The sequence below is a fragment of the Schistocerca gregaria genome, chromosome 2 (genome assembly GCF_023897955.1).
Source record: "Schistocerca gregaria isolate iqSchGreg1 chromosome 2, iqSchGreg1.2, whole genome shotgun sequence".
Classification (NCBI taxonomy): Eukaryota; Metazoa; Arthropoda; class Insecta; order Orthoptera; family Acrididae; genus Schistocerca; species Schistocerca gregaria.
In genome coordinates this window covers 465749922-465766165 of record NC_064921.1, presented here as the reverse complement: position 1 = coordinate 465766165, position 16244 = coordinate 465749922, and the positions used below count along the sequence as shown (strand labels likewise).

The 16244-nt window shown below is 36.3% G+C and overlaps 1 protein-coding gene across 1 annotated transcript in view; it reads left to right on the top strand.

Moving 5' to 3' along the window:
* The first annotated feature begins 2827 nt into the window (after positions 1-2827).
* Positions 2828-16244, top strand: part of LOC126325972 (cullin-3) — a 244749-nt gene continuing 231332 nt past the window's right edge. The window contains exon 1 of the mRNA XM_049995469.1: positions 2828-4975. Coding sequence (XP_049851426.1) covers positions 4919-4975 — 57 coding nt within the window. The 5' untranslated portion in view covers positions 2828-4918. The remainder of the gene's footprint in view (positions 4976-16244) is intronic.

Sequence of the window (16244 nt, the reverse complement as noted above, 5' to 3'; positions counted from 1 at the left end):
TTGCCAAATGATATAACATATATACCAAACATTAATACTTTTGAAAGCTCTGTTAGGGAATATCTATACTATCACTGTTTCCATCCAGTAAATGAATACTTGAAATGCAATAAATGTACAGAGTTATAACTTCTGCAATGTATAACACATAGAACTATACACAATTCTGAAAAAGTGCCTACTGTAAAGACTAGAATTAAGTCCAATATCATCCTGTTCATTACACTACATATGATCAAAGGACTAAATAAATAAATAAATAAATATCTTGGATGGTGAGTCATCATCAGATGTAGAAGTAACTTCAGGCATGCCCCAGGGAAGTGTGTTGGGACCATTGCTGTTCGTGTTGTATAGTAATGATCTCACAGACAATATTAATAGTAACATTAGGCTTTTTGCACATGATGCAGTTACCTACAATGAAGCAGTATCTGTAAGAAGCTGTATAAATATTTGTAGAAGACAGTTGTAATTAGCAAGCTTTCGGAGCCAGTGGCTCCTTCTTCAGTCAGGAGGAGGAACCACTGGCTCCAAAAGCTAGGCATCATAGCTGTCTTTTATGCGTGTGCTCTGCTGCTGCTTGACAAGTACATTTTTTTATATATCCAATTAAATAATTTTGTCAATCATTGTTTTCATTGTCACATAAATATTTAGTCACATCTTGATACAATTTCAAAGTGTGGAAAGATTGGCAACTTGCTTTAAATGTACAGAAATCTGAAATTGTGTCCTTCATAAAATGAAAAAAATTAGTACACTACGACTATAATATCAGTGAGTCATTGATTGAATTGACCAACTCATACATATACCTGGATGTAACACTTTGAAGCAATATGAAATGGACTGATCACATAGGTTAAGTCACGGATAAAGCAGATGGTAGACTTCAGTTTATTGGTAGAACTGGGGAAGAGCAATCAGACTACAAGGGAGATTGCTTATAAATAACTTGCGTGACGAGTTCTAGAATATTGCTCAAGTGTGTGGGACCTGTACCAAATTGGACTAACAGGGGATACTGAGAGTATACAGAGAAGGGCACCATGTATGACAACAGGTCTGTTTAATCAGTGAGATAGTGTCACAGAGATACTGAAGGAACTGATCTGGAAGACTCTTGAAAAAAGACGTAAACTTTCCGAGAAATTCTATTAACAAAGTTTCAAGAAGTGGCTTTAAATGAAGACTCTAGAAATATACTACAATCCTCTACATATTGTTCACATAGTAAGGGTCATGAGGATAAGGTTAAAATAATTGTTGCATGTACAGAGGAATTCAAACAATCATTCTTCCCACACTCCATACATGAATGGAACAGGAAGAAACCCTAACTGATACAATGGTATGTACCTGCTGCCATGCACCTTAGAGTGATTTGCAGAATACAGATGTAACTGTAGATGTAGGAAAGTAGGAGGGCTTGTCCATGATAGCTTTATCATATACCGTAAGTGTATATACTCGTGAGACAGTTTTTAGCCAGACTGCCTTAGTAAATTACAGAGTGCTACGAAACAAGATGGCACAATAATTGTAAAAGTTAGTTACTGCTGTTTATCTTGTGAATAAAAATAACTACTAGGCCCTCTACCCATCTTCAGAAACTGAATTTTGTGTTTGAGTTTAACCAAAAATGTTTCATCTAATTACTTTAGACATCTGAACCGGTTTTTATTTCCACTATATTTTGCTTCCTAAATTTTCCCAACAACAAATTAGAGGAATTTGGATATTTTTTTCCCTGGCATGAATGAGAACTGCTTTGCTTCTTGGGATATGCAAACATCCTGTACGCTGGAGGAGTGAATATGGCATAAAGGTGCAACAGCTTACAAGCAGTTAAAGGAAGAAATTTATTTTGTAATGTTTTTAGAAAGTTATACTGACAGGCAATGTACTTTCTAAGCATCTAGATATTTGAAATGAACAATGTTTCCATCAAGTTGGAGATCACAATGACTCACTGTTTTGAAAATAATTTACCCTCCTCCACAATCACACTAATTTCAAATGAAATAATTGCAATTTTGACTTGGTTTGTGCAGTGTTGGAATTCAACTGCAGAATATATTTTAAAATCTCAGGATGGCTGATAACAGCATAAACTGGTCATTTGAATTGAAATTAGTGTGACTGTGCTGGATAATAAAGAACTTCTTCTTCTTCCTGGCCCTGCAGCCCTTGATGGGCCTTGGCCTACTTAGGACATCATTCCATTCATCCCTGCCCAGCATCTTGCATCTCTAACCTCTGACACTAATAATTTTTAAATCTTCTTCTATGTCATCCAAGTATCGAAGTCTTGGTCTTCTTTGTCCCACTGGGGTTTCCAGCAGTGCTATTTTTGTTGTGTTCTCGTGTTCCATGCGAAAAACATAGCTGACCCATTTCAGTAAAATAAATCAACTGAATAAAAACAGTAAATTACATCCATCTAGAGTTAACCACTTAGCTAATGGCAGAAGAATATGGGTTGAAAGTCATAGTAGCAGAAAAGCTGTATGTGGAGATGGAGATTCTTGGGCACACTGAATGAACAAACTGAGTAAAACATTACTGCAGACTGAAGGCAGCATGATAAAAGAAGTGCATAAAATTTGTAAATTCATGGAATGAAGTAAGTAGGATAAATAGAAATGAGAGGAATGAGACAATGACAACATTATTTGACACTGGCGGAAAACTAGCAGTTAATGTTAAGGGGGACGAAGAACATAAATGTGTGGGCAACTTGATAGCTCTGATGAAACATTGTAACAAGGAACAACTCTCAAATTATTTTACAGTGAGCTCACAAAATAACATGTGGCACAGTGGAGTAAAGCTATTTATTTATTTATTTATTTGTTTGTAGTGAGGCAAACTTAGACCTATAAGCTCCAGAGTGCATGATCACACATACAAAGAAAGAAATTCTATTATTAAAAAAAAAAAAAAAAAAAACATTATTTTTATGCTGCATCCCACTTCGTAAGTTTTATTGGTGTTACATATACAGTAAACAGCTTCAGCTGTAGCTTCCAGTCCTTGGAGAACTGTTGGATGTGAGCTCCAAAGTCTTTTGCTGCTTCACAGTCACATTCAGTGTTTTTCACTATTCCTCACGTGTGTTCAGTTTCTTCAACTTAAGTCTCTTTTTCTATGATGTCAGATACTGCATCAGGGTGTCACATTCAAACACACATCTGTAGGATTCCAGGTAGGAGGGTGTAGTAGGGCATAGATTGGAAGTGTGTGAACACGAAGATTATTCGATAACAATGGTGACCTACTGTGTTCTAAGATCGACCGAGTGATGTCAGCAAACTAATGGAATCAAAGTGTTGTGGATTTCAGTTTTACTGTTACACTGTGCACGGCACATTTTGCTTTATATCTATTTAGTTGGTACGGCACACCTCGGACCATACTGGTTAACAGTGCCCTAAAGAGTATGGCACTAGTTATATTTGTTGTGCTCCCTACATTTTGTTTTCAATTTTATGTTTTAATTCAGTCAGCTGTAAACTCTTTTAATAGAGAAGGGTACAAACAAGAGTGATTCCGATGTATTTGGCTTAATTATAGTGGTGTTTTAGCTTGAAGCAAAATAAAATATTCAGCATTCTGCCTGCCAACAATTTGCTTTGGTTGGATTTAATTACAGTTGTCACTTTTTATGATATTTATTCAGGTTTTTCGGGACCACTGTCACGATGTATGGTGGTCAACTGTATTATTTGTTTGTGTAGTTATTGCCACATTGTCAGCAGAGAAATGGAAAACTAGTGCAACTGACTGTTCCCACTTGTTGGAAGTGAAAAAAAAAACAAGGGTGATAAAATAATTAATGAAAAATAATGAGAGATAGGTTTAAAGAAAGTTTGGGGCCACAGAGGTAATCATCAGAGGGTAAGGCGGCAATATAAGCATTAAGCAGCATCTTTCTTCGCCGTTTTGTATTGAATGCTAAGTTTGAGCAGATTTTTTTCCGATATTACAAAAATTAAATCGATACTGCAAACAGCCAAATACGGCACGTACTAGAAAAGAAATACTGTCAAAATTAATAATCCCGTCACTTAAACACATCAGCCAGCACTCAAGTCTGAGCATTTTACATCCGCAGAGGATTCTTCAGGTTGTTCTCAGACAGTAAAATATCTTATGCTTTCTTGAGCATCACGAGTATATACGTGACCTGCTCTATTTGGCTAGTAACAACGAAAACTCAGGCAGCTGAACAGTCATTTCCAATTACGCTGCTTGTTATAAGGAAAACGATAGCTTCCTGTTTTAGGATGCATAGAGAAAAACATTCAATATATATCATATGATTACAACCGCCTCATCTACTACGTATAATAGTTCGCAGTAATTCTGTCTCGTTTGATTTTATAACCTGCGGCAATATTTAATCGCTTACATTAGCTTTTACTACATCGCAGTACACGTTCAAATTACTAACATACATGAAGTCATAGGGACTCTGCATCGTGTCATAGTAGTTTCTATGGCAGTCTGTGATCCAGCTACATTAATGCACAAAATTTGACTTTGATACGAATGCATCAGGTATTTCCCGTGCCTGTGACTACAGGTTTTGGTAACGGTTTAGTGTCGATATTACACTGTTACTTCTTTGGTACATATGGGGAACTACTTTTTCTATTGGATGTAATATCTCAGGTTCTGTATGGGGGTAAAACATTGGCAGTATTTCTGCAGTGTATGTGAGCAGTAAAAGTTTTGATGGTAATCAATGTATTTGATACCAAAACGCGTTTGTACGTCAGTCATCAAAAATTTTAAAGCGGATATATTATTTCATGAATGTTAGCTACCGCCATCCTTATTAAAAGGAAGTTCCGACTTGTCGTATGACAGTGTGTGTTGTTGAACAAGAGGATTAAAGAAAGCCAGCAAAATGATGAAAGGTGCGCTTCCGAAGAAGGAGGGGAAGATGAGAATTAGAGCTTTCCCGGTGAGTTATAACCTTTAACTAAAAAAATCTCAGTTATGTTTCTTAACATAGCCGTATGTGCGTTTCTTACATTTGCCGCATCGTAGCAGTTCACTTAACCTTTTAGATGAAGCATGAAGTAACACATTCTTAAGGATACCGAACTGACTTACTGCAAAACTGATTACCGATGATTAAATTAAATCCATGAAGTTACATGGTGTTTTGTTTCCAAGATTACCCGGTAGTAATCGAATTATTAGTTATGTTATGAAATTACTTTACTTTTGTTTGGACATAAGTTTCAAAACTACGTATCATCAGTTGACATACAACTAAAAGGGAAACCTCAAATAGGATCGAAAGTATAATTTAGTTGTGTTCAATGTACAAGATTTGCAAACTATGTGCAGTTATATAGATATATAGCTCAGGACATTCTGTTGTAATAGATAATGCAAAAGTTGTTCAGAAAGTGGTATCAGTAATTAGGATAACCACACGTACTGTGTGGTGCCAAAGCACAAATTTCCATTAAAATTAGTAGGCTAAATTATTTACTCATTGCAATATCATCAGGTCTTTCTGACATCTAGTAGACGAAATGTCATCCATTTTCCCACCTGAGTAACCTGTGAGGTGTAAACACCATGCAGTCAGCTGTTAATCTTGTATTTACAATAAGTTCAATCAGGAAATTCTGTTACCTCTTATTTAATGTACATAGCTCTTCAGTTTAATTTAGTTTTTGTTACATCTCTCTCTCTCTCTCTCTCTCTCTCTCTCTCTCTCTCTCTCTCTCTCTGTGTGTGTGTGTGTGTGTGTGTGTGTGTGTGTGTGTGTGTGTGTGTGTGTTTCATAAAGTTATGTACCTCTTTTTCCCATGCTATACGACTATATTATATATGTGAATTGTACAAAATGTATATATATTGATATACTCTGAAGTAAGAAATGTGTGTGCATATAAAAATGCAACAACTTATAGTTATGAATTTATATTGAACAAATATGATAAATTTAACAAGAATGAGTTGTAGGTAAGTAAATCTGATGTAGTTGACAGTTGAAGTCAGCAAACCCAAACTATTTAAAAAGTCAGTTCATTATATTTGTTTTCCATTATAAAAACTCATATAATGTTCAGAATTACAGTGTATTAAATGGGAACCAAACACCTTTAGTCAAGGTGGCGAATATGATATTCTCTCTATATATAATTCCTGTTACTTGTAAGGGTAACAACTACCTGATGTGACAGGATGCTGTTTTCATTAGTTTAAATTAACTGAATTAGATCATACATTTGATACCACATCACAACATTTTGGATTGGGCTTTCAGGAAATTTGAAGTTCACATCTATATACTTTGTCTTGAATCTTTAAAACTGAATCTGTGAAACCATATGTCCTTTATTTACATTTATACCCTATATACCAGTGTGAAGTGTGTGGTTGAGAGTACTTCCCTTTGCCACATTTTTAGAGGTGCTTTGTATTCCATTCACTTTTGGACCATAGGAGGAATGATTGCTTCAGTGCATGTGTACCTGTAACACTCTAATCTTATTGTCATGATCCTTATGGATGCTTTATATGTAGGGTTGCAGTGTACTTCTAGATATCTCACTTAATGGTGGTTCTTGAAACTTTGTAACTACAGGTTTGTGGATAGGTACATCTCTTACTGTCTTTTCCCTGGCAATGTTTTTTGGCATCTGTGTGACACTGCCCTTCTTCGTATATATTCAGTGTCCCTTGATTGTCATATTTTGTATGGGTTTGACTCATTTGAGCAGTATTCTAGGATGTGTTACATATGTGTTTTGTAAACAATCTTCTTTGTTGACTGATTGTGTTTTCTCAGTATCCTACCAGTGAACAGAAGCCTGACACTTGTACATAGTGGACCCTTCTTGATTTTTCATAGTTTATGTACGATATATGTGCATAATATACATAAAAATACTACTCTGAAACTCTCCATTATGTAATCTCCGTTTTCCAAATTTAATGTGCTGCTTTAGTTTACATAATGAAAAGTGTTACATATGTCAAAGAGCATTTAAATATGACACAAATGTAAATATTAGGCTCTGCTACAGCTCAGTCTATTACCACAACCTTTATCCTGCATTCATATTCGTAGACTTTACCAGTCCACAACTAAATTATCACCTTTCAATCTAAGCTAGACCTTATGAAATGCCACATATCAGTCTGTCAAATGAAGTTTCAGTGGAAAGGGGGGGGGGGGTGTCTCAGCATCAAATTCTAAGCACTCAGTGTATGTAATTACTGCATTTCATATCCTAATAAATTGTAACATCAAAATATTTGTACGAGTTAACTGGTTCATTGGATGTTAGCGCCCCCCCCCCCCCCTTTGTGTGTGTGTGTGTGTGTGTGGGGGGGGGGGGGTGATCATAAACATTTTTGTGAAGGAGATGTATGTGGTTGTTCATGCAACTGACAGCATTGACTCTATTCTAAGTTTATAGATTTATGGATTGTATCACAAATGATCTTTGCTTCTGTGTAGATTTAGTGACTAACATTCTTGTGAACATGTCAGTTTTACTAAACAGATGCATTTATAAACTTTCTGTTGCAATCCTATATTGCCTGATAACCTAAAAGGAAAATAATTATGTGGGTTTATTAACTTAATCATTGTCAGTTACTCCCAGGGAGACCTACACATTGTTTTGTGGGACATCTTTGAGAGTGGGTTTTGTAAAAAATCTGTGATTTGTGCAAACATTTTAAGAACAATGTGCAAATGAATGCATCATTCAGACCTGATTTTCGATTCAGAAATGTGATGTTATCATTTATAGTAATAGATGAACATCTCAAAATGTAGCCATGTATTCATTAATAAATGGCAGATGCAATTTGGAAAAACCACATTGCGTAATTCCTGAAATGTTAATGTACTTAATTCTTCCGTCTTACTTTGACATGCAAATTATGGTCTGTTAATGTGTATTGCCGATGGTGATAATGAACCTATGTGGGGCTTAGTTCAGTGTTTTTATCATCAGAGTTGTGTATTGAATGAAATAGGAGGACAGTGATAAATTTGGTAGCAAAGTTCGATGCTACCAACTGAAGAATGAATCACTACACAGTCTCTTACATCCTCACTCAACAGATCAGTTTGCTGTGTTTCATTTTTTTAATTTTTAGAGTCTAATTTTTTGAGCAAATCTTCTACTCAGATCCATTCTGTGCAGTTGTTTGCATATAATTCGTGTTCCTGTTTATGTTGTGATAGATTACTGCCTACTGTAGTTTTGCTTTGCAAGGACTACATTCTGTTAGGCTAGTAAGTGTGCCAGGTGTGACACGGTTTTCTGTACTATTAACATCTTCTCTCTTTCGCAGAAGGCCGATACCTGTAGTGTATAAAATTATAAATATCTGCATATTGTCGCTAAACAGGTGTGCATGTGTTTTGGTGCCAGTCAATTAGAAGAGAACATCATTGTTTAGAAGGTTCCAGATGTTCTTTTCACACTGTGTTGGTATCTTTATTCATGAATATTCTAATTTATATTTTGTCACTAACTATAATCCTGCTTGTGTGAATGCTGTATGAACCTATAATTTGAAAGGTTATGTGATATTCCACAAGAGTGACATGGGGTCAAGGGAGACAATATGTGGGGTTCCCCGTGGGGTCCAATCAATCGTAGGAGGATTCTATTGTCTGCAACTTTAACATTAATCTCTGTTTTGCACTTGCTGTTACTAAGTTTTCCTTAGTTGCTATTTTGACATAATTCAGCAGAGATGGTTATATTGGATAACTGATTAATAGGCACTAAAAAACAATTTTGAGAGAAAAAAGATGATGACGGGGGGGGGGGGGGGGGAGCGAGGCCGAGGATTGAGTTTTGTTAGCAGTTCCAAATGGACGTAGGTTGCAGTAGCTTCGCAAAGATGAAGAGATTTGCAGTATATAGATATTCACTGCCATGGGGAGCTGTCTTCAGATTAAAGACCACAACAGCAACAATTTAAAACATGGCTGACAAAAAAAAAAGCATACTAACCCTTTGTTTAATACTTATACTCTGTTTTCCAGCTTCATTATCACTACCTGATCTTTGTAGGTAATACTTCTACTTACACAGCTTTCTTCTCAGTGTTTCTTATATATTATGGTTTCTATCAGGAAGTTGAAGAATTTCTGCAAGTGTATAAATGGCTTGAAAGTACACTGGTTTCTGTGTATTCTTTCTTCCATTGCTAAATGTGAGGTTGAATTTGGCTCTCTGGCACAGTTACTTTCACTGAAAGACTCATCTTCTTCAAGCACTTCAGTTGTTATATTGTGTTCTGCATGTTACCCTAAATTACAATTCCCAGCACACTGTTAGACACTCATTGTCAGACATTTTCAAATTTATTTGCGTCTTTGATATTATGGTACTTCAATGCTTCGTGTTTGGTATTATGGTACCTGTTTCATAGTTTGAAAAATTGAATGAACCACCTGGTTACTGTACCTCCATCTGTGTGTAGTAATTCTGAAGGTTTGTTTCTGGCTCCTACCGGTCTGTTAGTGTCAAACCATTCAGTGATCTCTCATTCTGGTTACACTGACTTCTCTTTTTACTTCCATATCAACTGATCTTCCATATAATATTTCAGGGTAGTTCTTATACCTTTTGGAGATCTTTGATGTGTTCCTAGTAGCTGTACTTAATTTTGTACATAGGAAGCTCCCCATTTGTGCTTTTAAGTTAACTCTTTTTCTTTCTCTCCAAAATTTCGTTTTCTTGTTTTGTATAGCCATATCTTTTTTTATTTCTTTTGTGTGTGTCTAATCCAGTCACACTGCATAGCTTCATACTTTGTGGTTTCATTATCCAGCAAATATTCTCAGACAATTTACAGTTTGTATAAAATATACATTCTAAATTGTTATATCAAGCCTCATCACATACTCCCTGTTGTTCTGTATAAAATATACATTCTAAATTGTTATATCAAGCCTCATCACATACTCCCTGTTGTTCCTTACTACAATCATTATTGACACTGAAAATTGACACAGTGATTAACACAGTGGACTGTCATTGGAAAGATCTGGGGATGAAATCCTTATGTGATTACCATGCTGTATATATACAGTGGTTGTCATAAACCATACCAGTCAAACTCAGAAAGTTCGGAGAACTGACTTATGGAGATAGCATCTTAGACCTGCCGGTGACAGAAATGCGTAACTTTTGATTCAGTCAATGTAGAACAGGGAATCAATGATCATAAAACTGTAACAACATCAATGAAAACAGCTGTAAATACAAATGCAACGAAAGGTGGAAAGACCTGTGTGCTTAGGAAGATCAATAAACGGATTTCAAATTAATCTGAGCAGTCAGCACAAAAATTTCATCTCGGGCATTGAGTATCAGTGGAGAAAGTTCAAGAGTGTTATAAGCTTCAGAAAGGTATGTGCTGAACAGAGTTGTGTGGGATGGAAAAGATCCATTGTGGTTGACAGTCGTGTTAGAAAACTGCTGTGAAAGCAAAGAGAGTGTCACTGCCAAAACCTCGCAAATCGACAAATATCAAATGAAGCCAAAATTGGTGTAAGGAGAGTCATGCGTGAAGTGTTCAACGAATATGAAAGTAAAATTCTGTTTACTGACACGACAGAAAATCCTAAGAAGTTTTGGTCTTCCATTAAATCAGTAAATGGATCATAGCCATCTATCCTCTGTGGCCATAATTGAATTGAAATGGAGCATGACGTGTAGAAGGCCAAATACTAAAACTCTTTTTCTATATGTCTTGTGGTGAAAGGTCATGCTGTAGAGTCTCTCATAAATCATTACATCAATGATGAAATGGTTGATACTGATGTAAGTGACCATGGGATAGAAAAGAACTAAAATTGCTCAACAGAGGGAAGGCCACTGTGTCTGACAGCATACCAGTATGATTCTTCATAGAATACCTTAAAGAATGTGCCCCTCATCTAACAGCAGTGTACTGTCAGTCTTTAGAGGAGCTAAATGCTCCTGGTGATTGGGAAAAGGCGTGGGCCATTCCCATTTTCAAGAACGGTTGTTGAACAGATGCTCAAAGATAGAATTTTGGAATGTGTTATGTGCTCACAAATTATGACATATCTGGAGGCCGAAAATCTTGTCAGTAGAAACAAAAATGGCTTCTGAAAACGACGATTGTGTGAAACCCATCTAGGTCTGTTCGCCCATGAGACCAAAAATGCCATATTTCTTTACTTCCAGAAGGCATTCAGAAAAGTTCCACAGTGCTGTTTAATGAACAAAATATGGGCATACGAAATAGCAGACTAATGGTGTAATTGGCTTGATGAATTTCTGGGACACGGGAATTGCAGGTCACTCTGAATAGAAAAAAATCTTAAGACGTAAAAGTAAATTTGGGCATTCCCCAAGGGAGTGTTATAAAGAAATTAATGTTTACATTCTATATAAATGATCTAGTAGTTGATGCCAGAAGAGGCTTTTTGATGATGCTGTTGTATACTGAGAAGTCATAGTGCTAGAATATTGCAGGGGAAAATGGCAAGATCTACAAAGGACCAGTGGTTGCTGCAGGGAGTGGCAATTGACACCCAACATAAACAACACATTGTGAATACATACACAGAAAAACCCTTTGTACTATCACAATTGTAATTGCAGAACAGTCTAACAGTATGCATATGGAGTAGTTAGAAGTGGAACAACTACATAAAATTAATTATGAGTAAAGTGTATGCCAGACTTACGAGGTTCATTTAGTAAGCATGACAGAGGTGATTAACCAATCCCGTGGCAGATTCTGCAAAAGAGGCATTCTGCATATTGGTGTGGTTTGTTATTAAAGTTCAGAGAGCGAACATTCCTAGGAGAGTCACCAAATATATTGCTTCCTCCTAAGTATGTCTTGTGAAATGGTCATGAAGATGTGATTAGAGCCCACATGGGGACTTGCCAGCAATTCTTCTTTCCATGAAATATTCATGAATGGAACAGGAAAAGGGGGTAACTGACAGTGGTGCACAAAATACGCTCTGCCACATACCGCAAAGTAGCGTGCACAGTGCAGATGTAGGTGTAAAAGTAAGCCCCAGAGGTGACTTATTTTATGTTCTCTTTTCTACTTTTTAAGTATAATGTAGAAGTTTGATCTTCTCCTGTTCTTAAATTTAATACAATTCTTGGTGTGTAAGACCTGAATCTGCTGTTACCCTTTGTAATATATTATGATCCATAAGTGTTCCTGTATTATGTAACACTGGCACAATCCAAGTAATATTTTTATTGCCCCACTGATTCTTTTTACACACTTGAATTTGAACTCATAATTGTATTAAATCAGTTTCACTTACTGCTGTTGAACAATGTAACAGCAGTATTCAGTCCTATTGGACTAGAAAACTTTTCACACTCATTCTTATACAGTGGTACAAATACAAACAAGTCTGGCAGACTTACATGCCTGATGGAGCAGTTGCTGCTACTAATAGGGGCAGTCTTCTACTATCATTGTATAAAAAAGGAAAATTTGATTCAAAACTTGTTAATGGCCAAATCAATAGGTTATCCATAGCTATTCAGGAACAGTAGACACTGTGCTTGTGCACAATTTATCTGATATCCAAAATGCTCTGTGTTATCCATATTATTTCTTTCCATCACTTTCCCCCATATTTGTCGTTCTTTTATCGAAGAGCAAGTTCTTACTTTGTAGCTGTTGACTTTTGATACATTTATTTTGAAACTTGGGTCACAATTGAAGTACATACTCACACTTGAAGGCTGTGTTATTGATATCCGCCCTGAAAGAACACAAAAATGAAGAAAATACAGAACATAGATTTTTCTGCAATAATAATAATAATAATAATAATAATAATAATAATAATAATAAAAACATTGTCAAACACAATTACATCAGTCATTGTATTTGGTGCCCCCTCGGCTTGCTTTCGGTAGTTACAACAAATTGGAAAAGTATCTCAAATATGCTAAAATTTCACCATTCATAGGCAAAATTTTCCCTTCAGTAAATGTTTGTAATAGGTCAAAGACACACCTTTTCATAAGCGAGTCTAGTATTTAGTAAATGTAACAAGTTCAAGAAATTCATAAAGTAATGTGGTAGGAGAATTCTCATCAAGGTGGAACAACTTTTTATTTGAACCAAAAAAAGGCATCCTAAGAAGAGCAGTTAACTAAATTAAAATATATGTGTGAAACATTTATACATTTTTGTCTGTTTAATGTTGAAATTTCTATGCAAGCTGTATGTTGACCTATAGAAACACTAACAAAACCTTGTGTTGCCGAAAAAGAGAAAGCACATATAGCCAATATTTATAGGAATGTTTTGGCAATATATAAATCTAGGAAAACTGTAAAAACAGTGCAACTTTTGCATGCACTTTTCATATTATATAGCAATTTCGCCTCATAGCTCTACTGTTGGTTATAATTCCTCCATGTGCAAATTCTTGAATATGATGGAGTCACAATATGAAGAACAAGGATCCAGTTCTCCGTTCAACCATCTAGACTTAGTTTATCCCTGAGAAAAATGCTGGAATGCTGATAGAACTTGTACAGAGGCTCTAACGACCTTGACATTGGCAGATTGTTAAGCACCAATGTTCATCTGTTAATGCTTGGCTGTGATGCTTCACTTGCTACATATTGTGATTCTGCATGAGTCTATTAAGCAATCTGCACCTTGAGCCTATGTATCTTACTGTGGGACTGGTCAAGTCCTCTGGCACACGTTCCGTTCTCTGTTCAGCACAATGGAAGAAACAAAACTTCATGCACTGTAATGTTTTCAGCTTAAATTGCTTTTCTATAAATCATGGTCTGACAGTGTCCCAAATTTTGACTTTCAGTGCACCTTTTATTTATTTGATTTTTAAGCACTGATTTATAAACACTATCTAGTCCCTTAGTTCATAAAACACTCATGAAGAAAAAAGAGGGAAAAAATTGTGAATGTGCAAGCAGTTCCAGCAGTAAGATAAGCAAATATGCAAGTACCATTTCTTAGAAATTTTGTTGCCATGTGGCATTGCTTTTACTGAAGCATTGCAAGATTCCAAATAAATAGACCAGATTGCTACTTGTAATGTTCATCCAATTTTTGTACAAACCCCCATTCACTGTATATTTTTCAGATCAGCACAGTAGGATATTTTCCATGCACAGCTTTTATGTCTCTTGTGGAAGTGTCTCCTGTGATGCTGGGTTTAGAACCAGTTGTCCGTTCATCTGTTTGTTGTATGTAACTGCCGCAATAGACAATCTGCTAATATCTTATAATTCTTGTAAATGCTGGAATATTACCCTCGACTTGGAGCTATACAATATTTTATTCGTGATCTTAGTGGAGTCTTCATTAGTTCATTTACAGGATCTGGGATCAGTTATGTGTTTCCACCGTACTTGCTTAGACATACCCAGGCAGAGAGCAGTAGTATTTCCCTCCTCCCCTCGCAGAAATAAGTAATTTACACAAACCAACCTTGCATTCTGCCACAGCACACGGACAAACATATCAGGAAAGTATCAGTTGAAGAAAGGCAGAACATAGTGACTAGTTGCAATTTTTCTCATAACCATTATTCATGTTCCATTTATAGCAGAATTAATACAATTTATCACCCCCGCCCCCCCTGGCCCCCCTGGCCCTCCTTCCCCCTCCACTTCTTCCCTGTCCCACAAATTATAGGTACGCTCTTGCATACATGATGTTCAGTATTGTAATGCATGCTCTTCAAGAATTCTAATCTCGCTATTAAGGCCCATAAATACATATTGTTTTCTGGCACATTTGGTTTGTCAAGATAGGTAGGTAACATTGCACCCCAGCTCAACATCATTCAGGACTATATTCTCATGAATTCTTTGAAGCACTTCTTGTTTTCGGCAACTGTGCTTACCTTACCTTTATCTTTCTCAGTAGATATCAAGAGCATCCTCACTGGTGGAGCAAATCTTGCCCCTTTACCTATTCTTGACCTCTTGAGTCTTACTCCCTCTTCATATACTTGTGCTTGCACCCCCGAAATTATTGTCCGCTGAATGTTAGGTTCCAAAAACAGCTGCCGCCACCACCAAGACCACAGTGGCATATTCTTCATTCATTACTTTCCTCCCCAAACACAGCTCACAAAAATCGGCTCACTCCTGCCGCTAATTACCTCTGTAAATTTTACATATTCATTCAGAAAATGCTATACTTGTCATACTGATTCTAACAATCTCTTAGAAATTATGAATATTTTACATCTTGAATTGGTTGGAGTGTCGAGCTTTTCGTCGTATGGGTTGATCTTTGCCATGTTTTGTGTATTTCTTTTCATCAGTTTCCACTTCAGCTACCAATTCTTTCTGTTTGGGTCATAGTTTTTCACTTGGAATTACTCAACAGTGCAGTGGTTTGATTTCCTTACCCCTGACTGGTCCCATTTAACAAGATCCTCTTGTCACTTTTCCTAACCAAATCATTCCTCCCTTTCCTCTATACTTTGTCGTCAAGTTACCACCGTGAAACCTGCTACAAAGTTAATGAAGTTTTATATTTGTTCGTTGCTGCATAAGAACTACCAACTCTTCATTGCATGTCTAATGAGTTGTGCCTTATTATTTTATTAGTGAAATTATTGCCATGTCGTGTAAATTCTTCTTCCAAAATATCTTCATTATTCATGGACAGCATTCATCTTATGTCTCTCGATATCACAAAGCAGCAATGCGAGAGCCATAAAATAAATGCTGCACATGAATAATTAAGAGATTTCGGAAGAAGAATTTACATGACATGGCACGAATTTCACTAGTAAAGGAATAAGGCAAGCGTCATTAGACACCAGCTTAGATTCAGTGTCTTGATCGATTTTTTCACTATCAGTAGCATACCTCTTAGTGAAAGTAATAACACCTCATCTCACAACTGTTGTTAAAAAAATTCAGATGTAGGCATTTTTTTATATGTAAAAGCTCTTAATACCCCACCACTCTCATGATAATCGGACTCACAGATTTCATCCTTGCGGACTCTGGTTTCTCCTATTTTATTACGATGATGATTTCTCCCAATATTGGTGGACGTCAACAAAATAGTTTCGCATTCAGAGGAGACAGTTGGTTATTGAAATTTCGTGAAAAGTTATCGCTGCAACGCAAAATGCTTTTGTTTTTTAATGATTGCCACCGCAACTCTCCTATTGTAACTGTGATACTCTCCTTTGTTTCGCGATAATACAAAACGAA